Raw genomic sequence first — 22,771 nt, forward strand, 5'->3', positions numbered from 1 at the left:
AAGTATAGATAAGCAAAAATGGGTTAATTTAAGATAGAAAAAGTAGATAACAAGAAGCCTGCCACAGCCATACAGTTTGTAAACAATGTAAGTTTCTGTATGCTTTCTTGGTTGGGTCTGAGCGACTGTGGGACTGGCAGGTAAGAGAGATTTGTCCTGACTGGGCCAGGCAGGAAAACTCTAACTATAACTGCTATTTGAGGTATCTCATTTACAAAGCCTGTCAAAAAACAGAGTACAAATAAAGACACAATACACATATCTATTTACCTTTTTATTGCTATATGTGTGCATGTATGTGTATAAAGTGTTTACACCAAAATCTCTAATTCCAATCTAACACCACCACTTTGAATATTGGTAATTCCATTCTCCAAAAGTAAAAAAAGGTCTGTTTTTGTTCTGTTTTGTTTTGCTGTTCTTTTAAAATCCCTAACACAGCACTCATTTGAACAAACCCTAGTGTGTATAACACCAATCTCCAAGTGCCACTGGTGATACTCCCCACTCAGATACTTTCTTCACTGTGCTCAGGTCACATGTTGCCCCTACTATGGCCTTCTCCTTCAGGCTGATACCACTGTTTCCTCCCATCCTCCCATCCATCCATCCATCCATCCACCCACCCACCCACCCACCCACCCACATTTCTCTCACCAGCTAGATCCACTACTTTGCAGCTGACTTCATGTATGGATGCCTGCCTTCCTCATTTCACTTGTATTCCAGTGTACTGCAATGGTTACTCTCACCAACCTCATGGTCTGATACTCCAGTGTCATGTGGAAGCTGTCCTATTTTTACCTGAGCCCTGGCTTACCATTCCCACTCCTGACATCCTTAAAATTCAGATTTTCAAACCTTGATTTAGGGTATTACCTCTTCTAACCCCGTGAAGAAACGAACATTGTACAATCTCCCCTCAAGTACTCAGACAGTAAAGAGAAGGGGAAAGTTCCTGCAACTCACTTTGGATTCCATTTTGCATCCCCCACTTATCCCTAACTGACCCCCCCCACACACCCCTGAAACAGGGTTTCTCTGAGTAACAGTCCACGTTGATCATCAGATAAAGCGAGGAAAAAACCACAAGGTCTATTTAACGAGCAAAGGAATTTATTAGGGGGTAAAACTCACTACAGCACAGGTATTTGTTGTAGGTTCTGGGAAAGCTGAGCTATGTCCCAGGTTGATCTTCTTCCAAGATCTGTCTCGTCTATCCCAGCATCCAAACCACAAGGGAATGAAGACAGCGCAGCATATATGCATCCCAGGTCTTAAGGGTCATAGGCAGGTATAGCAGTTACCTGCTGCCTCACTAGGGACAGCGTTTCAAGATCATAACTAGAACAGCTACCCACTACACTGTCCTGGAACTCACTTTGTAGACCAAGCTGCTGAAAATATTCTTAATTCACACCATTTGCTAATTCTAAACCAAAGTGAGTAAGTGTATGTCCAAGAAACTTTCAAAAGTAAAAATGCACTCAAACAGACATGATTGTAACAACCTGGTGCCACACGGTAAAGAATATCCTAGCCACTCCAGGGACTTAGGTAGTAGAGTCACAAGTTCAAGACCAGCCTAGACAACTTAGTAAGAAACTCGCAAATTTTAAAAAAGTAGAAAGAAGCTAGGGATGTAACTCAGTAATAGAGTGCTTGTTTAGCCTTTACAAGAACCTGGATTCAACTCCCAGTACCAGAAAAAAGGAAGTCTGTTTCTGACAATGAAATAATTAGATGGTCTGTACTTATAATGGTATTTAGAATTACAGAAAGGATTAAAATTGATTAAAGAAACAGATGAGGCAGAATAATAAAATTATCATTAAGATTTTATTGCTTTCAAATTTCAAAGATAAAACATTATAACCACAAAATAATTTAAGGCAAGATATGGTTATAGTAGGACATCTAAAATAGAAATATGGATTTTTTTTTTTCAAATTAAACCAAAGAATTTATTTTTTGCTCATGCACCTTTATTACTAATAGTAAAACCTTCAGTTTTAGAGTAAATGGTGTCTTCTTTTAATCCACTCAAATTTAGAGCACGCTTCCTTTACTTTCATATCTGGGGCAGTAACAGCTTTATACTACAACTTGCTTTGTATATTTAAAGGCTTAACAAGAACCAGAACTGTACAATATTGGGTGTACCAAGAATTAAGGATGAACACACAGAGCCTGTTATTACATAAACCAATATCTACTATATATGTAAGATATCTGCCTTGGAGTTTTTATTGCAACAGGTCATTCAGCAGTTGTTCCTTATAAAAACCAAATACTGAGGCAGCACACATTTATGTGCAAGTCACAAGTTCATTTTCCATCTACTCACAGGATACTCACTTTGTATAATAAACCATCTATTCTCTGCATCTCTCCTGCCATCACTCACTCTCAAGATACAACCGCTGTGGATATCGCTCTGTGTAAATAAAGTTCTGATTGGCTAGTGGTCAGGCAGGAAGTATAGGCGGGACAAGAGAGAAGAGAATTCTGGGATGTAGAAGGCTGGGGGGAGACACCGCCAGCCGCCGCCATGAGAAGCAACATGTAAAGACACTGGTAAGCCACAAGCCATGTGGCAAAGTATAAACTAATAGAAATGGGTTAATTTAAGAAAGAAGAAGTAGATAACAAGAAGCCTGCCACAGCCAAACAGTTTGTAAACAATGTAAGTTTCTGTGTGCTTTCTTGGTTGGGTCTGAGCGACTGTGGGACTGGCGGGTAAGAGAGATTTGTTCTGACTGTGGGCCAGACAGGAAAACTCTAACTACAAATGGCGCCCAACGTATTGGCAAGAGTTTCCACCTAAAACCTGAGGAAAAAGATTCTAAACGGAGCTAAAAACAGCTTCCTAGTTGTCTCCCTCAAGTTAGCGGCAGCCTGCCGGTTTGAGCTACTCTGGCGGGTTCCTGGCATGTGCGTCTGACCTGTACTGCGGCGGGAATGAGGAATCTACAAGCAGCACTTTACTCTGCTGCGTGGTGGATTTAGCCTTTGGTAGTTTAAAAAAAAAAAAAAGTTTCTGGGTTATGCACTGCTTTGATAGAACTGCTTCTGATAGTTGATGGTACACATGGCTCCAGACCCAGAGCTGGTGGTAAACTGTACCACCTCCATGTTGGGAAGCTGAGGTGGGCGGAGCCAGCAGCCACAGTGGCGTTTCAGTCTTACAAAGATGGATATTACACAGAGAATCTGGTTTGTCTTGTCTTTGGGATTTTTAACCACAGAAAAAGATTTGATCATAAAAGCTGTTGAGTTAAACAAGTATGTAAATTTTAAAGATACCTTAACTTCAAAATTTGGATGTAAGAATATGTTGCTTTGGAAAAGAGTCTCTGCTTTTGTTTCCACAGAAAGCCAGAGGCTATGGATTTGTTCCAGATTAAGATACCTCAGGTTTGATCAGCCAAGACCACCTGAAAGGTCTCCGATGACACCATGGCCCAGATGATCTGACATCCAGAATGGTTTCAAGGCAACTGGCTCAGAGGTTCACCCTAATGGACTACTCCATAATCCTAAAATTTTCTTTGTGTCCCCATAAGATACAGCGCCCCCGTCCAGCAGGAAGTAGTAAGAGAAACTACGCCCACATTCCCAAAATTATCAAGCTGGCTTTGGAAATGGAATTGGCTCACTCCTTTTCTAAACCCAAGCACATTGTTAAAAGGAAAAGTTAAGATATTCTTGTGTCCCAAATCAGAAGAGCCCTCTGGTGTGGGACAGAGAAAAACCAATATTTTTCTTTAAAGCAGGTTGATTATAAATGAGATCTCTTTCTAAAAAAGAAAGGGGGATATGATATAGATATAATAGGATGAAGGGTAGATTAGGGAACTTACTTCTAAAGAGCAACAACTTGTTTAAAATGTTTTACATTGGTTTAGATTTTAGTCTATTGATACAAACTTAAAGTTAATTTTGTTATACTATGTATATATTTCTACTCGTTGTGTTTGTATAGCTCATTTAAAATTATAATAGATAATTAAAAATAGATTAATAATTAATCATCTGTGATAATCATACTCATAGCCATGTTAGTTAAGTCTTCTAGGTATACATAGAGATATTTCAGATAGATAATCTTCAAATACTTCAAAGACCTTCAGAATATGGCATTTAAAATATTTTTAAAATTTAGACTTTCTAGACAGTGAGACATGTCTGCTCCTGGCAACACCAATTTACTTCAGAGAGGAGAATGGGCATTAAAGACACTTCATATTTTATCTTCACTTTGACAAAAATAGCCATTTGGACAAGAAACTGTTCTTGCCTGGACTGCTTGATCGACTGGACATACAGGACCCATAGAAAGGTGACCACTAAACTTTGCTTGACAAAATGGTCCTTCAGGTTCCTGCTTCACAGAGGAAACTGCCAGACATTCTACAGGACACTGAGAGAAATGACCGAGAGACTCTAGCCCTGTGGGCTGAAGACAGATGCCCCAACTTTACAAAGGAACATTAGGTGACTGTCCAGGCTGCCAGCTGTCTCTGTCTACCCTGCAAGACTCCCGAAAAATGCTCACATCCTTCTCCCGGTTCTCAGGTAATATATCCTTCTGAGGTCTTTGATGTGGTTGAAGACTAGATAGTTATAATTTCCTCAGTTATGATAAAAGATAAGTTAGATATAAAACCTTAGACTCACAAATATAAGATAGATAGGGTATCTTCTTTAATATTGTAACTGTAATTCTTGCTTGATAATTGTTTTGTTATATGTAATTGTACTATGTAAAAGTTAAAACCTTCCTTAAAAAAAAAAAAGAAAGAAAAGGGGAAGTGCTGTGGATATTGCTCTGTGTAAATAAAGTTCTGATTGGCTAGTGGTCAGGCAGGAAGTATAGGCGGGACAAGAGAGAAGAGAATTCTGGGATGTAGAAGGCTGGGGGGAGACACCGCCAGCCGCCGCCATGAGAAGCAACATGTAAAGACACTGGTAAGCCACAAGCCATGTGGCAAAGTATAAACTAATAGAAATGGGTTAATTTAAGAAAGAAGAAGTAGATAACAAGAAGCCTGCCACAGCCAAACAGTTTGTAAACAATGTAAGTTTCTGTGTGCTTTCTTGGTTGGGTCTGAGCGACTGTGGGACTGGCGGGTAAGAGAGATTTGTCCTGACTGTGGGCCAGACAGGAAAACTCTAACTACATACAACCACCATTTGGGATATTGCAGTACTATCTTATTTCTCAATGTCTTGTCTATTGACCCTTGAACCCAAATTTCACATTTTCTAGACCAAACATTTCAAAATCAAAAGTGATCATGTAAGGTGATACAGTAGTTAAAAGAACTGGTTTTTGGGCGAGTGAGACAGCTCAGTGAATAAAGCATATGCAGTGTAAGTACTGGAGATCAACTGCTCTCCATATCCACATAGGAAAAAGCTGGCCAAACATGGCAGCCTGCCTCTGTCTCAGAAAATAAAAGGAGAGAACTCACAGAATGCTATAGGGAAGACACACCCAATGTCAGTCTCAGGTTTCCACACACACACACTCTCCTCTCCTGGATAAAAATTCTCTCAGAGCAATGTCTCTGCTCTGTACCACTCTGCCTCTCTAGACTCACTCTCTATCTGCACTCCTCTGGACCCCAACAGACTGCATCAGTGGATTCTCTTGTTTTCTAATTCTTCCTTTGGCTCTGGCTACAGGAGAGACAAACAGGTCAAAAGTGAGGCCAAGGTTCTTAGTTATCTGGCACTCTGCCTATCAGGAACCTACAAGTTTCCTATGTTCCTCTACTGAAAGTCATAGATCCTATCAGGTACACTTCAGTCCAAACTATGTAGGAGCCTGGCAACCATTTCCTTCTCTTGCCTTTAAGGCCTAAGGAGCAATAGTTCCATGCTGTTACCATGACAACTATACTGGTAATGTACTATTGGTGGTACTTCTTTATTGCTAGGCATGGTGGTGCACTCCTGTAATGTCAGTGCTTCTGAAGTGGAGGTTTGAAGATCAGTTCAACTGACTACAGAGCAAGTTCAAAGCCAGCGTAGGTAACATGAGACCATCTCAAAAAACCAAAAGTGTCTCTTTATTAAACATTGTTTTTGTGGGATATTAACTGAAGATGTGTTACATTTATTTATGCTTTGGAACATTTGTTTAATGATGCAAAGATGTGTTGCATTCTTTTATGTTGCATTTGTTTAACTCTGTGCAACTGTGTTACTTTGCCTGTCTAAAACACCTAACTGGTCTAATAAAGAGCTGAACAACCAATAGCAAGACAGGAGAAAGGATAGGCGGGGCTGGCAGGCAGAGAGGATAAATAGGAGGAGAAATCTGAGAAGAGCTAAGAAGAGGAGGAGGACCCCAGTGGCCAACCACCCAGCTACACAACCAGCAATGGAGTAAGAAAACAAGAAAGGTATAAAGAAAGATAAAAGCCCAGAACCAAAAGGCAGCTGGGATAATTTAAGAAAATCTGGATAGAAACAAGCCAAGCTAAGGCCAGGGATTTATAAGCAATAATAAGACTCCATGTATTTATTTGGGAGCTAGATGCCCCCCCCCCTCCACACACACACACAAAGAATAAAGAGCCAAAGAGTAAAAACAACCTACTACAATTATTCCACTAGCCTTAAGTGTGCTATTTCCTACTGGGGCCATGACTTTTTCTTCCCCTCTGAGACAGGGTTTCTCTGTGTAACAGTCCTGACTGTCCTGAAACTCGTAGACCAGGCTGGCCTCAAACTCACAGAGATCCACGTGCCTATGCTTCCAGGGCCATGACTAATGTGATGTCTATTCAAAGATATGCTAAACTCAAGCAAGACATTCAGACTGGATAGAGATGGCTCAGCAGTTAAGAGTGCAGCTGCATTTCCAGAGTACCCAAGTTTGGTTCCCAACATCAACATTGGACAGCTCATAGCCATGTATACCTCCAATTCCAGGGGTTCCAATGCCCTCTTCTGACCTCCATGGGCAGTGCACGCATGTGGTGCATATAAACACAGGCAAAACAGTCATACACATAAACTAAAAATAAGTAAAACTTTTTAAATGAAAAATGTTTCCCATGAGTATCATAGAGAACACTAGTATATAACAGGCAGCATTATCACTGTCTTCTTCTTTTTCCCTTTCTTTTTTTTTTTTTCTTTTTTTTCTCCATGTTGTTTTGGAGCCTGTCCTGGATCTTGCTCTGTAGACCAGGCTGGCCTCGAACAAACAGAGATCTGCCTGGCTCTGCCTCCCGAGTGCTGGGATTAAAGGTATGCGCCACCAGCGCCTATTACTGTCTTCTTTACAGTAAACTGACAGACTGCTATGCTATCAGACCAAATTCATCCTCTTAATTGACTTTAGTATGCTATCAAGGTTCTCCAAAGGCCTTCAAACGTCTAGCTTCATCCATATTTTACTTTTCTGTCAATACCAGTTATTCTCCTAATACACACTACCACAGGAATTTAAGGTGAACTTTCCCATATTTAAGTTGACTGAGGTGAATAGATTTCCCCCCCTAAAGTTTTACAAATGGGTTAAAGGTATGGCCCTTTTGTTAAGTGTCCCTAAAGCTCTGGGTTCCAGTCACAGTACTGGGGAAAAAATACACAACAGGAAACAGGTACAGAAAAAGATGCTTAGGGGGCTGGAGAGATTGCCCAGTAATTAAGAGCCCTGGTTGCTCTTTCAGAGGACTCTAGTTTGACTCTTAGCACCCACATAGTAGCTCACAACCTCTACAATTACAGTTCCAGGGGATCTGATAGCCTCTGTGGGCACTGCATGCATAAGGTACACATAATAAATACTTGCAGGTAAAACATCCAAATGCATAAAATATAAATAAATAAAACATTTCAAAAAGATGCTTAACACCATTTGTCACCTAATAAACACAAATCCAATATACTATGATATAGCTATATGGCTATAAGCAGAAGAAGAGCTGGAGCAAAGGCTCAGAAGAATGCATACTGCTCTTTCAGAGGACTCTAATTGCAGTTCACAGCATCCACAGTGGATGGCTCACAACCAGCAAGTCCAGCTCAGACAGCCTCTCTGGCCTCTGTGGGAACCTGCACTTCTATATACAGACACACATAAATTACAAATAAGAATAAAATATTAAACTAAAACCATTTTTTAAAAAAAGGCATATGAAAGCCAGTGAGATGGCTTAGCAGGTAAAGGCACTTGCCACTAAGTCTGATGATCTGAGTTCAATCCCCAGAACCCACGCTGTGAAAGGAGAGAACTGACCTATATCTCCTCTCCTCCTAAAAAAAAAATTGATGTTAAAAAAATTAGGGTAGATGATTGTTGTGAAATAATTTTTTTGTACACAAGTCTTCATAGCAGCATTATTCATAATAGAAAAGAGTAGAAACGACCCAATGGATTAATAAAATGTACATATGCATACAATGAAATATTATTTGATAAAAAGAATCAAACACTGATAAACGCTACAACGTGGATGACCTTTGAAATCATTATGCTAACTGAAACATGGCCCATCAGCAGTAACTACACATTCTATGACTCTGTTTATATGAAATGTCCATAATAGATAAATCTGCAAAGAAAGCTGGATGGTTTCCTAAGGCTGTAAGTAGAAGAGGAGAAAATACAGAATTGACTTTAATGAATATTATTTCCCCTTCCGGCATGACCAAAAAAAAAAAAAAAAAAAAAAAAAAAAAGCACAGCAAACAGACCACTGACAGGGAAAGCAATAAACAGACAAGGCACATGGAATTTGTGAGGGAGTAAAAGGGAGGGAGGGATGGAAGAAGCCAAGAAAGGAGGGAAGGGAGGAACCAGGGAGACTGGGGAGAGCCAGTGCATGTACACACACATTTGTGTCTAAATGTAGAGCCTACAGGTTGATAGCAGGTGTGCAGATTGAGTAATTTATAGTAAGAACAGAATTGAGGGCTAGAGATGGCTCAGTGGTTAGGAACACTTGTTACTCTGCAGATAAACCAGGTTCAATTCCTATCAACAACATGGTGACTCACAACCATCTATGACTCCAGTCCCAGGGTATTTTATGCTCTCTTCTAACCTCCACAGGCACCAGGTACCCACATACACACAAGTAAAATACTCACACATGAAATAATAAACTGTATCTTTAAAAAAACAACAACAACAACCAAAAAAAAAAAAAACAGCATTGACTTCCAACAGTTCTGGTACCAGCTGAAACTGCTCTCTGCTTCCAAGGATGCTGTGTTATCACATGATGAAGTAGGAGAAGCAATGAGGGGAAGCTCTTTCCTTCAAGTCCTTTATAAGGGCTCCAATCCCATTCTTGAAGGCAATGTCTTCATGGCCTAATCATCTCCTAAATCATCTCCCACTTCTAAATACTGTGGTGTTTGAGATTAGTTTCAACTAGAGTTTGGGGAGGGAAACAACCAACCAACTATATTTTGACTATATGAGTAACACTTCAATAAATAGAGAATAAAGTCATCTCTTCAACATGCTCTCATCATGTGCTTTAGCTATATACCCAAGAGATTTTTGGACCATATGAAGTCTAGTTAAAAATCTTGAGGAACTTCCATACTTTTTCCACGAAACATACACAAGAGTTCTCTTTTCTTACATGTTCACCAAAACTAACTTTTCATCATTTTGCTAAAAGCCACTTTTCATGAGATACGAGGTGGTATTTCACTGTGATTTCAATCTGCATTCTCCTGACGAGTGGTGACACTGAACATGTTCCATACTTGTTGGTCTTTTGATTAATGTTTATTCAGGTCTGCATGTGTATGTCATGATGTGTGCATGTATGTGTGGGCGCACATACGGAGGGGAGAAGACAGTCTCAGGCGGCAGTCCTTGTTGTCTACTTTGAGACAGGGTCTCTTGGTTTCTCACTGCTGCATACACCTCATTATGTGCCTTGTGCATGGCCAGGGTTCTCCTGCTTCCACTTCTCACCTCTGCGTAAGAGCACCAGGACTTCAGATACATACTTTACAGGGAAAGATTCAAACCCAGGTCCTCAGCACACAGCACTTTGCTCCCTGAGCCACTTCCACAAACCCGTTTCCCTATTTCTAAGATCGTGTTACGCATTATCTTGAGACTATATCCCTTATCAGATACAGATTACAAAAAGTAACCTGTTTCCTTTGTTGTGTAGATGCTTTTCAGTTGGATATAATTCCATGTGTGCCTATTTTTGCCTTTGCTACGAACACTTTTGGGGTCATATTAACAAAAAAATCTTTGTCAAGACTAATGTTATTATGGAGCTATCTTTGTTTTCTTCTAGTATTTTTAAAGTTTCAGGTCTTCCATTTAGGTTTTTAACCCATTTGGTTTTGTTGTTTTTAGGGCTGTTGGGTTTTTGCGGGGAGGGGTTATGGTATGAAATAAGGGTCTAGTGAGGTTTTCTTTAAAAAAGCAAAACACAAAAACAAAAATGAAACTATCTTCCATCTAAACCAGCAGTTCTCAACCTGTGGATCTCAACCCCTTTGGGGGTCAAATGACCCTTTCACAGGGGTTGCCTAAGACCATTGGAAAACACCAATATTTACATTACAATTCACAGCAGTAGCAAAATTACAATTATGAAGTAGTAAAAACAAGCTTATGGTTGGAGGTCACCACAACATGCACTCTATGAAAGGGCTGCAGCGTTAGGAAGGTTAAGAACACGGATCTAGACAATGAAGTGCTGGAGACTATCCGCTAAGATACAAACTGACAGTACTATTCAAGAAGTACTCAGAACTGGGGTCTCCTCAGTTGGGAGAGTGCTGGCCTGGAATGCACAAAATCCTGGCTTTAATCCACAGCTCTGTACAAACCAAGAGTAGGGGTAGATGTCCACAATCTCAGTATCAGAAAGTAGAAGGCAGGAGGATTAGACATTCAAGGCCAGTCCTTGCTGTGTAACAAGTTTGAGGCCAGCCTAAAAGTTACAAGAGATCTTGTCTCCAAAAAGAAAAAAAAACAAAAAACAGTACATTCAGAAAACAAAATATACAATAAATCAGCTCTTACCTATTAAGAACATAATAGCAAATGTTAAAGTTTCAATATAAGAACATCCTGGCTTCCAATAATGCCAAACTAGGTTATTTAGACCAATACCCTATTCCACTGGACAGTCTAGATGAAAATGTGGATCAAATGTATTTCAAAAAGCTAAAGCAACAAAGACAAGTCAAGGTGTGTGGTTTAAATGTGAAATGTCTCACATGGTTCATGTATTTGAAAACTCGGCCCCCAGTTGGTGGTACTGTTTTGAGAAGTAGTGGAAACCATTAGGAGTGGTGTCTAGCTAGAGGAAGTGGGTGACTCAGAGGCAGGTCTAGAGTGTTACAGCCTGCCCCATTTCCAGGGCACTGCTTACTGAGCCAGAGACAAAGCAAACCATACAAACCATAATCTCCCAGCACCACTGACAAGAGCTGCCTCAGCCACCACGTCCCCCCTCCCATGGCCAGGACCCCATGAATAAGGAGCCAAAACAAATCCTTCTCCCTTAAAATGATTCTGTCTGGTACTTTGTCAGAGGACAAGGAAAAGTCACTAAAAACAAAATAGTATGAAATTACAAGGTCATAAGTAAAATAGAAATGAGCATCCAGAGATGAATGAAAGCTCCCTCTGTCCTAGGAAGTTTGACAATTTTGAAAAATTAGATCTTTAATAAAATAACAAGAGATAGGAGAAGAGAAAGCAAATTCAACAATCACACAAGTGAACTCCAAAACCTTAAACTTGGTTTAAAATGGTCCCAGAGTGGTGGTGACCCTCAACAGGGCAAAAGAAAAGTCTATAGATGGACAGTCCTTACAGATCTCGGGCCAAGATGGAAGAGGACAAACACAGGAGGACATAGCAATTGGAGGAGCATGCAACAAAACCTGGTGCTCAGAGTTCTCTCCCTTTTTGACTGGAACAGCCCAAAAGTGTGCTATTAAAGACAATCAATTGTACTGAAATAATCAGGAAACAAGACTCCCAGATCTAAATAATCTGAGAACATTTTCATATGAAAAGATGCAGCTGGTTTTATTTCCAAGCTATGAAAAGGATCCTAAGGCTACAACAGATACAACAGGTGTATCTCTCCCTCAGAATCCAGAGGGGGCTGAACCCAGTATTGCTCACAGGAAGGAAGTCTATGAGTGTTTACGTCCCTTCCACAAGGTGGACCCATATCTGGTATACCCTGAGCAATCCTGACAAATTTTCCACATACTTTAAAACATCTCTAGACTACAAATGATACCTAATACAATATAAATGCTATGTAAACAGCGGTTATACTACATGGCTTAGGGAACAATAAACTGGGAGGAGGGTTGAGGTAGTGGTTTTTAGTGTTCCATACAGACACAATCTTTTTTAAACATTTTCAAACCACAGATGGCTGACTACATTGATGCAGAACCCAGGGAAGGCCAACGAATTATACAACCAGGAAATAAAAACTACCTTAGTATCCAAAGCATAATTTAATTACAAAGTTACAGCAATCTATTGAATTCCTCCAAGTCAAGAAGTATCTGAATGCTTACTACGTGCCAGCTGCATGTCTAGAAAAGCAGAAACAAAATAGGTACAAATGTAAATTAAAATTCTAATGTGCTGAAAATGATGATAGAGTGTGCTTTTCAAATTATAATAAACATATAATAGACTTTCACACCCAGTGCTAGAATCGAACCCAAGCTACTAGGCAAACAATCTGGAGCCATGTCTCCAGCCCCCTCATCAGGTGTTTTAAAGACTGCTGATTAGTATTCTCTCAAGAAATTAAAGAGAAGCCAAGCAGAACAGTGAACACCTGTAATCCCAGCACCTGGGAGCTGAAGGAGGCCGACTTAGAATCTAAGTCAGCCTCAGCTACAATAAAGAATTTGAGGTTAGCTTGGGCACAAGATCATGTCTCAAACAAACAAGGAAAAAACTGCTCCTAAACCCTAAATATTAATATTAGCTTGGAATCAATGGGGATATTTTATATAAAACATTTCTCACTATGCCTCTCAACAGCTCTCCATACAAATCCTAAATGCTGAATCCCACATTAACAAAGCAGTCAGATATCTTATAATGCCTAATAGCATCCCTTTATACTATAAAGAATGCTTCAAAGAACTAGTCAGTGGAAATTATGCAAAAGCAATCACAAATTTTACCACAATGTTACTTTAGGAACAAAAGAAAATACTGAAAAGCATGAATGACAATATTAAAATGATGTGTAGTTCTAATAGATTATTTTCAAAGCACAATTTGCAACTTAAAGCATTTATTATTCTATCATTAATTAGAGCGGTGTCTCACTCAAGAACAAGATTTTACACACACACAAACACACACACACACACACACACACATTCTTAGTGCATAAATCAGCTCACAAAACTCTATAGAGCAAAACACAATCAAACTCACTGCCTTTCCCCATTGAACAGTCTTTCACTTCCAGAAACAGCTCTGGTAACTACAGTGAAATGGAAGTAAAAACACTAAATGACAGATGAGGAGAGAGACGAGAGGTGATAGTATTAACAAGCTGTGGTAAGAATACATATTAAAAGTTACAGCTGGTTTCAGAATCCATAACATATTAATATACTGAAGAAAGTAACAACTCTTCAAATACTTTTTCAGGAGTGGTGAAGTAGATGCAATGTTTATCTTCTAAAACCCAAAGAAGGGGCTGGAGAGATGGCTCAGCGGTTAAGAGCACTGGCTGCTCTTCCAGAGGACCAATGTTCAATTCCTAGCACCCACATGGCAACTTACAACCATTTTTAACTTCTGTGACTCCAGTTTCAGGGAATTCAATGCCTACTTCTGGCCTCCAACAGCACCCAGGCACACACATGGTGCACAGACATATATGCAAGCAAAACATTCATACAGATAAAAATAAATAAATCAAAAAATCAAATAAAACCTAAAGGAATGCCTCTTCCTTTCACCAAAGAATTGGGGAAGAAAGATCCCTTCTACCATGGCAAACTAACATTTCCTTCTGTGGATTTTTAAATGGTCCAAAATTTGGGTTAATTATATGCCAATGCATAGCTACACATAAACAGACACACAAATACCAAGTTCCTGAATCAAGCAGTCAGCCAAACCGACCTCTGCCTGGTCCCTGTCTACAACTCACTACTTTCAGACATCTTACGTTTAATCCAAGCCAAATCTAACCACTATAATCAGGTCAGCCCAGAAAGTATTTATTCAAGCTCCTACCAGTGTCGGGCTCTATGCCAAGAAGCATGTTGACAAGTGAGGACACAGTAATGAAGCACAGAATGGAAGAACAGGAGTAAGATGTGACCTCTGCCCTTTAGGAACCTGAGAGCCCCCCATGCACAGCCCTTCTCATCCTAAAACCTAGGTGAAATGGCACAATTTTCTAAAGAACAGAGTGAAAATCATTTTTTAAAATAGTTTTAACCTTCAGTTGTAGCTCTCTACTCATTTTAGTGTTACTTCTAAATTCAGGGCTGGACAGATGGCTCAGTGGTTACGATCACTGGCTGCTCTTCCAGAGGACCCAGGTTCAATTCCCAGCAGCCACATCGTGTTTCAGGGAATCTAAGGCCCTCTTCTGACCTCCAAGAACCCCAGGCACACATCCTGGTGCATAGATATATATGTACACAAACACTTATATACAGAAAAGAAAAAATAATAAAGTCTTAAATTACATGAGCTACTGGAGATTCATTTTTCTGTCTAATTGATTCTTTTAGTACATATCCACAAAGCCAACATTACTGTATAAGCCAGAAAAACAAAACTAAAATCTGCTTGGACAACGCAACATCGGTCTCTCCACAGCCTTTAGCAGGTGGCTTGGGCTGAAATACGGGGCAGCTCTCAGTTCTCTCTCGAGCCAAGTCTGGGGTTGGCCAACTCTGGCTAGTCTTCTCCAGGGGCCTGTGACAGCCCTGAGTACTAGGGTTTCAGACAGCTGCCATACCTGTCTGGCTTTTGCATGAGTTCTTGGGGATCAGAACTCCAGTCCTCAGACTTGAACAAACAAGTGCTTTATCCACTAAGCAATCTTCCCAGACCCAGGTAGCAAAATTTTAATAAACCATATAAAGGGGATATATCCAGTCTATTTCTGTCACATATATACATGCTATATATCTGTACTGATTCATATTTAACTACGATCCTCTATTCTTTGTGTGATTAAGAAGTCAACATAGTAAGTAAGCTCAAGATGTACCCACATAACTAACCATGCATGCTAGAAAGAAAGAGAAAATGCAGGCTGTGACTCTAGTCACTACCTCACTTAAAACACCACTTAAGGCCGGGCGGTGGTGGCCCACGCCTTTAATCCCAGCACTCGGGAGGCAGAGGCAGGCGGATCTCTGTGAGTTCGAGGCCAGCCTGGTCTACGGAGCGAGCTCCAAGAAAGACGCAAAGCTACACAGAGAAACCCTGTCTCAAAAAAAAAAAACCACAAAAAACAAAAAACAAAAACAAAAACACTCACTTAAAACTACAAGTCTCTTAGAGCACAGCTCGAATACATTAATGCATAAAGCTTTATGCATTACTACACAACTACACAACAAAAGCCAGCTCCAATCCACTTAGCAAGTTACTGTTAGTTGTGCAACCCAGTGCTTCAAATATTCTATAGAATACCTTTATTCCCTATTTTAACGTAAGACTTTAAGAAGCATTAAAACAAGCAAGCTGTTGTAGGGCACACCTGTATCCTCAGCTCTCAGGAGCCTGAAGCAAAAGTAACAGGAATTCAAGACCAACCTGGGCTGCATAGTGAGACCCTGCCAAAGAAGGAAGGATTAAAGCTGCAAAAAAAGTGGGACTGCGGAGATGGCAGCGTTGATAAATTAGCCTTGCAAGTATGAAGACCTGAATCCAATGCGCAGAACCAGGTTAAATAAAAGCTAAGCACAGAGAGACAGAGAGAGAGAGAGAGAGGGGAGGGGATAGATAAATGCTTCTGCAGAGGATCAAATTCAAATCCCATTATCCACCTCAGACAACCCACAAGTACCTCTAACTCTGGCTTCAAAGCATCATACATCCTTTTCTGGCCTCCTTAGGCACCCATGCATACACACACACACACACACACACACACACACACACACACACACACAGAGAGAGAGAGAGATTTTAAATATTTTTTTAAAAAACTGAAAACAAAGTCCAATAAAGTTTTATGTTTACTCCATTCCCAATCACAATCCTTTATTCCAAGTTCTATTTATTTAAGGTTTAGAAACTAAGTTGATAATAGTGGAGTCTACATTATTAATTTATAATAAATGTTCCCCACAAGTCCTCAAACCACAAAAAAATACTCAAGTTTAATGGAAAAATAAAAAGTATTTTTCAAGAATTTCCAAGTTATATTTAAAATAACTTTTAATTTGAACCTAAATTCCCATCACTCTGTTTATCTTCAAATTACTGAGAAATTATTTAGATGTTTAAATTAACAAATTACAAGACACACTGGAGGGCTGAAGTTATCTCCGAATGTAACATATTCTTAACGTTAAAAAAACTTTTGAGCATGGCATGGAGGCTCACACCTGTAACCCCAGTATTCTGCAGGCTAAGGGAGGAGCACTGCCATTTCTGGGCTAGCATGGGCTACACACACTCACACATACATACTTTAAAATTATATTCAGTTTAAAATTGTTTTGTCTTCAAACTCTCTCTGTAGTAGGATACCAAGCGAATTTCTTTACATTTAAGTACTATTCTTTCCTGGTTTTCCTACAGGTACTTTTTAAAGCATTCTGTTTACCTTCTAGATTACTCTATGCTTGGGTCATCTGAATAGCCAAAAAATAAAAGTCTCTTCTAATTATAAAGACGGAAAATAAGGGGCTGGAGAGATGGCTCAGTGGATAACAGCACTTGCTGCTCTTGTAGAGGGCTGAATTTGGTTCCCAGCATCCACACTGAGCCTCATCGCTGTCTGTAACTAGAGCTCCACTGGATCTGATGCCATCTTCTGGCTTCTTCACCATATATACCCACAGTATGACACAAATAAGTACATGATTTAAAATAAAAAAATAAGGGGCTGGAGATACAGCTTGATAGTAGTGTCCCTGTCTAACATGTGTGAGGTCTCGGGTCCAAATAGATAAATAATAAATTCTGTAAATGGAAAATAAAACTACTCATTTCCATGAGCACTACATGATGACATTGTAATCCATCATAAAATGTACAAATAAAAGGGGAAAACTTTAATCCCAGCAATCAGGAGGCAGAGGCAAGTAGATCTCTGAGTTCAAGGATAACCTGGTCTATATAGTGAGTTTCCGGCCAGCCAAGGCTATAATGTGACCATCTCAACAAATAAACATACAAACAAACGAGAAAGAACCAACAATGCCTGAAAATCTAACTAATGTTACACGATTCATTTACAATGATGCTCCCCATTATTAGAACAATCAATGTTATCTAAGCAACAGAATGGAGAGGCTCCTGAGGTATTTTGTCTTGGAGTGGTGTGTTTGCAGACTGGGCAGACACTTGTGCCGAGTGTTAAGAGGACAGATTCCTGGGGCTGGGTTAAGGAGGTGACTAGACTGGGCTTTTAAGTGTCACTTCTAAAATTCCCAATCTACAACACGTGGAAAATGAGAAAACATTCGGTCTTCCAGTTCAACGATCCACACACTCAAAACTTGTTCCTCCTCCTCCTCCTCTCTCTCTACAGAGATTGCCCGAGATTTTCGCAAACAAAGGCACGGGAAATATGCACAGGTGGGATAAAAAGGGGAGTGGCGGAGGCCAGGCGGCGCTCCAGACAGCGCCCCCAAGCCGCCAATCTTCCCGGCCGCACCTGAGAAATCACTGCCCTGCACACCTCCACCCTCCGGTGGCGGCGGCGTCCCGAGCGAATTCCCCGACCTCTTAGCCTCCGGCCGCACCTTGCTCAGGCACTGGGCATTGTCTGGAGCCTCTAGCGCCGGAGAAAGGCACGGAGGAAAGACAAAAAAAAAAAAAAAAGAGAGGAGAGAGAGAAGTGAGAATAAAGAACGGGATGGGGGGGGGGGGATCAAGCCATCGGCCAGAGGAGCGTCCCCTCCTCGATCTCTCTACCTAATTCCGGTCACAAAAGCAGCCCCGCCAGCCCAAAGAGGCTGCAGCCGGAGCTGGCCGGCGCGGAGCCCGCGGGCGCCCTGGGTCCCGAGCACGGAGGCAGCGGCGGGAGAGGGAAATGGGCGTGTGGGTTGGGCCTGACTGGCCCGAGGCCGGGCTCGGAACAAAGCCGCCCCGGCTCCCCCTACCTGGAGCTGGGGCGTCGCCCAGGCGCGCGGCGCGGGGGAGAGCCGAGCGCCGCTCCTTCGGGACAATGGCCCCCTGCCCCCGCCCGCCGTCGGGCGCCGGGTACAAAGGCGCGGCGCAGCGGGGCCGGGCGCCCGTCCGCCAAGTCAGGCGCAGGCGGGAGAGGGGACGGCGGCGGCCGTCTAGGGCTGCGGCCGGTCCCCTCGGCGGGAGCACAGGCAGCCGACCCGTCGGCCCCCGGCCGAAGCGGGGGGACTCTCGCGGCACAAAGAGGAGCGGGACCCCGCGCCGCGCCGCCCCCCGGGTTCCCGCCGCCGCCGACGGCGCGCGCCGCCCCGGCTCCCCTCACTCACCCACAGCTCGGTGCCCCAGCTCATGGCGGAACCTGAGGCGACTTCGCGCCGGCAGGCTGGTTCCCGCTGGTCCGCTCGCCCCGACTTTTCCCTCCACGGGCTCGGGCCGCCGAGTCTCTGCCTCGAAAGCTGCCGCCAACCACCGGGTTCCCCAGTGAGTGAGGGAGAGACACGACTGGAGCGAGCCGCCGCCGCCGCCGCCGCCGCCGCCGCGTCCCCGCCTCCCGGCAGCCGGGAGGGAGGGGGCCCGGGCCGAGGGGAGGCGGGACGGCGGGGAGGGGGCGGGCCGCGGTGCACCCTGGGATCGGGGCGGGCCCGCACTCGGCGCGCGGCCCGGCCGGCGGGGGTCTCCTGGAGGCGGCTCGCCCCGCGGCCCTCCGACCCTCCCTCCGCGGCGGCGGCGTCGGATCCGGCCGCTGTCTCGGAAGCCGCACTCACGACCCCGGCCCGCTCCAAGATGGAGAGGGGAGGAGGGCGCCCACTGCCCCTGGCTCGCTCTGAGAGAGCCCCCCTCAAATGAGGCGACCCCCTGGCGTCCGCCTTCCCTGCCGCCCGCTGACAAAGAAACCTCGTCCAAACGTTTGAGCAGAGGGGTGTGTGTTGAGTTCAAAAAAAAAAAAAAAAAAATCTTTCCTGTTAAGGGACTTCGCATTCCAGGCTTGATGCTTCAGCCTGGGGTTGTTGGGAATCTCACACACACACACACACACACACACACACACACACACACACACACACAATGTGTAGAGGTCAAACGTCCAATGTGAATGCAACGTGTCTCAGTCTGTCTTAATAAAGCATCTTGATTTTATTGTAAGTCCTTTCGGGAGATCTTTTTTATTTTCGCGAGGCAAACGATCCAGTAATCATCTGGGGAAGTTGCCATGGTGAAAGATAGACTTGGTGTAAAGCGAACCGGGCTGACACCTGCTGGAGGTGAGACTTTGAGCTTGCCGGAATTCTAGGTTGATGGGCACCTCCGGGAACCGATGGTGCCAAACAACCTGTTCAGAACCCGAGGTATCTCTTGCCTCTGGTAGGAATCTTGGATACAGACCACCACTTGGTTTTTCCTCTGCTGAGTTATCCCAACCTGCCTCCACTGGCAGTCAGCAAATTTGGCTGGTGCTACTAGATACGGAGCACACAGTATGCTCAGTAACTCCCTGACATATGCTTTAGTATTAATTGCTCCTCGCTTTTAACACACACACACACACACACACACACACACACACACACACACACACACACACACACGTTTGCAATCTATAACTAGTTCTAACTCTAGTACTCCTCAGTGAGTCATGACACCTGAACGTTTCAAGGTCCCCACAACAGGCTTCGTGTCAGCATTGAAACTCCTCCCCACTGGACCTGCACAGGTGTTCCAGCTTCTTCCGCCCCAAGCTTCCTGTTTGCCCAGTTCCGCTCCCTCTTGAGGTCCAAGCAAACAACCAGAGCTCTCCTGCAGTCTAGCCCCCGCTCACCAAATTCTTTGCTGTCCTTTTCTGGGGTAGGCTGAGCAAAGGAATACTCTCTTCTAATTAGGTTAAGGCCGGTTTTTAAATGCTTTTGGAAAAAATCTCTAAAGCCAGGTATGAGGACTCCCACCTGTAATCTTAGTGCCTCCTGGAGAGGCTCAGGCGGAACTCCTGGAACTGGAGCCTCGCCGAGTTACAGAGTGTGCTGTGGTGGGGGTGGAGGTGAGGGTGAGAGAGAATATCTTCCAAGCATTACTTAAGCAATATTTACTTTCCGATATTTTTCTGTCTTTCTCTAGTTCAAACAATTCTTTCAAGGTATGTCCCCTAACAGTGCTAATCACCTCTGCTTTCACTCTCTCTAGATAGCATGGATTTATGTAGCAATCACAAGTTACACTAATTAGTAGTGGAAAGTATTTACTAAATGACCGTCTCCTTTAGCGGTATTCCAGTGCTAAGACGTACCTTACCGAAGTTCAGCCATATAAGACGTAGGGACCGTAATTCAAACCAAAATTACACCTCTGAGAGGCAGAGGCAGGTGGAGCTCTGATTGCAATCAAGGTCAACCTGGTTTACAGGTGGAGTTCAGGACGGCCCTGTCTGCAGAGATCCTGTCCTAAACAAAACAAAGTGAAATAAGCTATTAGCCATATGAAAACTATACTGACTACATAATTCCCCAATAAAGCTTTGACTCCAAGCTGAGCCATTTTTCTTCTCCCCAAACTTGTGAACAAGACTCCACAACTGAAGAAAAAAACTTATTTTCTTAAAAATAAAAATATGTTTTCAGTTGGGGATGTGGGTAAAGCACTTGCCCAGCATGTGTTTGACCTCCAGCACCACAAAAAAAGAAAAACAAGCTCTTACAACACAGGAATAAAATGTCTAGTGTTATATGTTGTTTTAAAAATTAATATTAATCAGAGTTCAAAACATACCCTATCTATAGCCCTATCTCTAAAATAGTAGCCATTTAGCTATGCAGAGGTGTTACACACACACACACACACACACACACACACACACACACACACACAACACAGGCAAACGTTAGATGACAGAAGTTTTGTGAGGGAGGTTTTTGTTTTATGATTGTTGTGTGTAAGTGTGCATGAAGGGAGGTGGGTTGTAGCTGCTCCAATGTGCACGTGGACGTGAGAGGACAGCTTTGTGTGCTCAGTCCTTTCACCCCTACATAGGTTTCATGGACCAAAATTTCATCTGCAGACCTGCACAGCAGGCGCCTTTGCCTGCTAAACTATCTTGCCAGCCCAGCATAGCCGTTCAAGCTATTTGTGATTTTTCACACAGTCATTTTTAAGTAGTTTAAATACATCATTTTCATCTCTAAAATTTTAGCCCACAATTGTGAATATCTTTGTCATATAACAAGACTATCATCTATTCTGGATGCTCTCCCTACAGCTTGCCTGGAACCCTAAACAAAACTCTCTTCTGTCAACTGTACCTTTTTGCTACTTGACTTATTGGCAGTGAATTGCATCTTGGTTTCTAATTCATACTACAGGCATTTGAAGGTAAGAAGCACTGAGAATCAAGGGGAAAATTATCTACTTTCTGCACATACTTACTCCAATGAGTAAACTGTGAAGGCTTGCATTAGTACAAAAGCTTTCACGATTTTATCCATTTTTACACTGTATCCTTTCTTTTAAAAAGCAACAAAACAAAACAAAATCACAGGGTCTCATACAGGCCAGGATGACCTCCAATAGCTACAAAGCTAATGTAGACAAGGCTGCCTTGAACTCCTGATCCTCCTGCCTCTGCCTCTAGAGGGCTGATATGCCAACACCTTGATACACTTTATGGAAAACACTTTGACAGAGTTCTGTCATAATAAACCAAGTGATGTATTTTTCCTTTGATCACATATCAATTCAAACACAAGCCCCTTATATGATTTCTTTTTTTCAATTGATACAAAATAATTATTCCCCTATAATTTCATTACATCATAAACATTTATCTCATACCCTTTCCAGGTTCTAGTTTCCCCGAATGAATTGTGGCTTTTTTTAAAGTCAGGGTGTAAAGCACAGTTGTTCACTGTCACATTGTGAATATGTCATAATTCACTAGTCCGAACACACCAACCTCCAAACCTTTGGTTGTAGGAAGAAACAAAACCTCAGCCACCTTACTATCTCATGCAGGAAGCTTCCCCTGGCATGTATGTGCCGGTGTCCCCTCCAGGATGGTTACCAAGCATACACAATTTCTACTCCCAAAGTATAAACAGCTCAAGTAGCAATTCACTTTTTCTCATTAGAAACATTTTAATATTTTTTATTAAGGCTGTGTTTTAGAAATAAAAACTATTTCTAAAGTGTGCATGGTGGAATACACCTCTAAGTTCCCCACTCAGAAAGTAGAAGAAGGAGCATCAGTAGTTCAAGGCCATCCTCGGCTACATAAGAGTTTGAGGGCAGCCTAGGCTACAGGAGCCCCTGTTTCAAGAAATGAACAAAACCTACAGAGGCAGTGTCTAGAACTGAAATTATTACCTGAGTCAGCAGGCCAGAAGAGCAAGCTAAACTTTACTAGGAGGAATGTCAAAAGCCATTTTCAGCCTCAAATAAAGCACC

General features: G+C 42.4%; 1 protein-coding gene across 4 annotated transcripts in view; it reads right to left on the bottom strand.

Moving 5' to 3' along the window:
• The window catches only part of Fnbp1l (formin binding protein 1 like), an 83,741-nt gene extending 64,592 nt beyond the window's left edge, over positions 1-19,149 (bottom strand). For all 4 annotated transcript variants that reach the window (XM_036189674.1, XM_036189672.1, XM_036189673.1 and 1 more), the window contains exon 1: positions 18,670-19,149. In XM_036189674.1, coding sequence (XP_036045567.1) covers positions 18,670-18,693 — 24 coding nt within the window. In that variant the 5' untranslated portion in view covers positions 18,694-19,149. The remainder of the gene's footprint in view (positions 1-18,669) is intronic.
• Positions 19,150-22,771: the final 3,622 nt, after the last annotated feature.

This window comes from Onychomys torridus, chromosome 6 (genome assembly GCF_903995425.1).
Source record: "Onychomys torridus chromosome 6, mOncTor1.1, whole genome shotgun sequence".
NCBI lineage: Eukaryota > Metazoa > Chordata > Mammalia > Rodentia > Cricetidae > Onychomys > Onychomys torridus.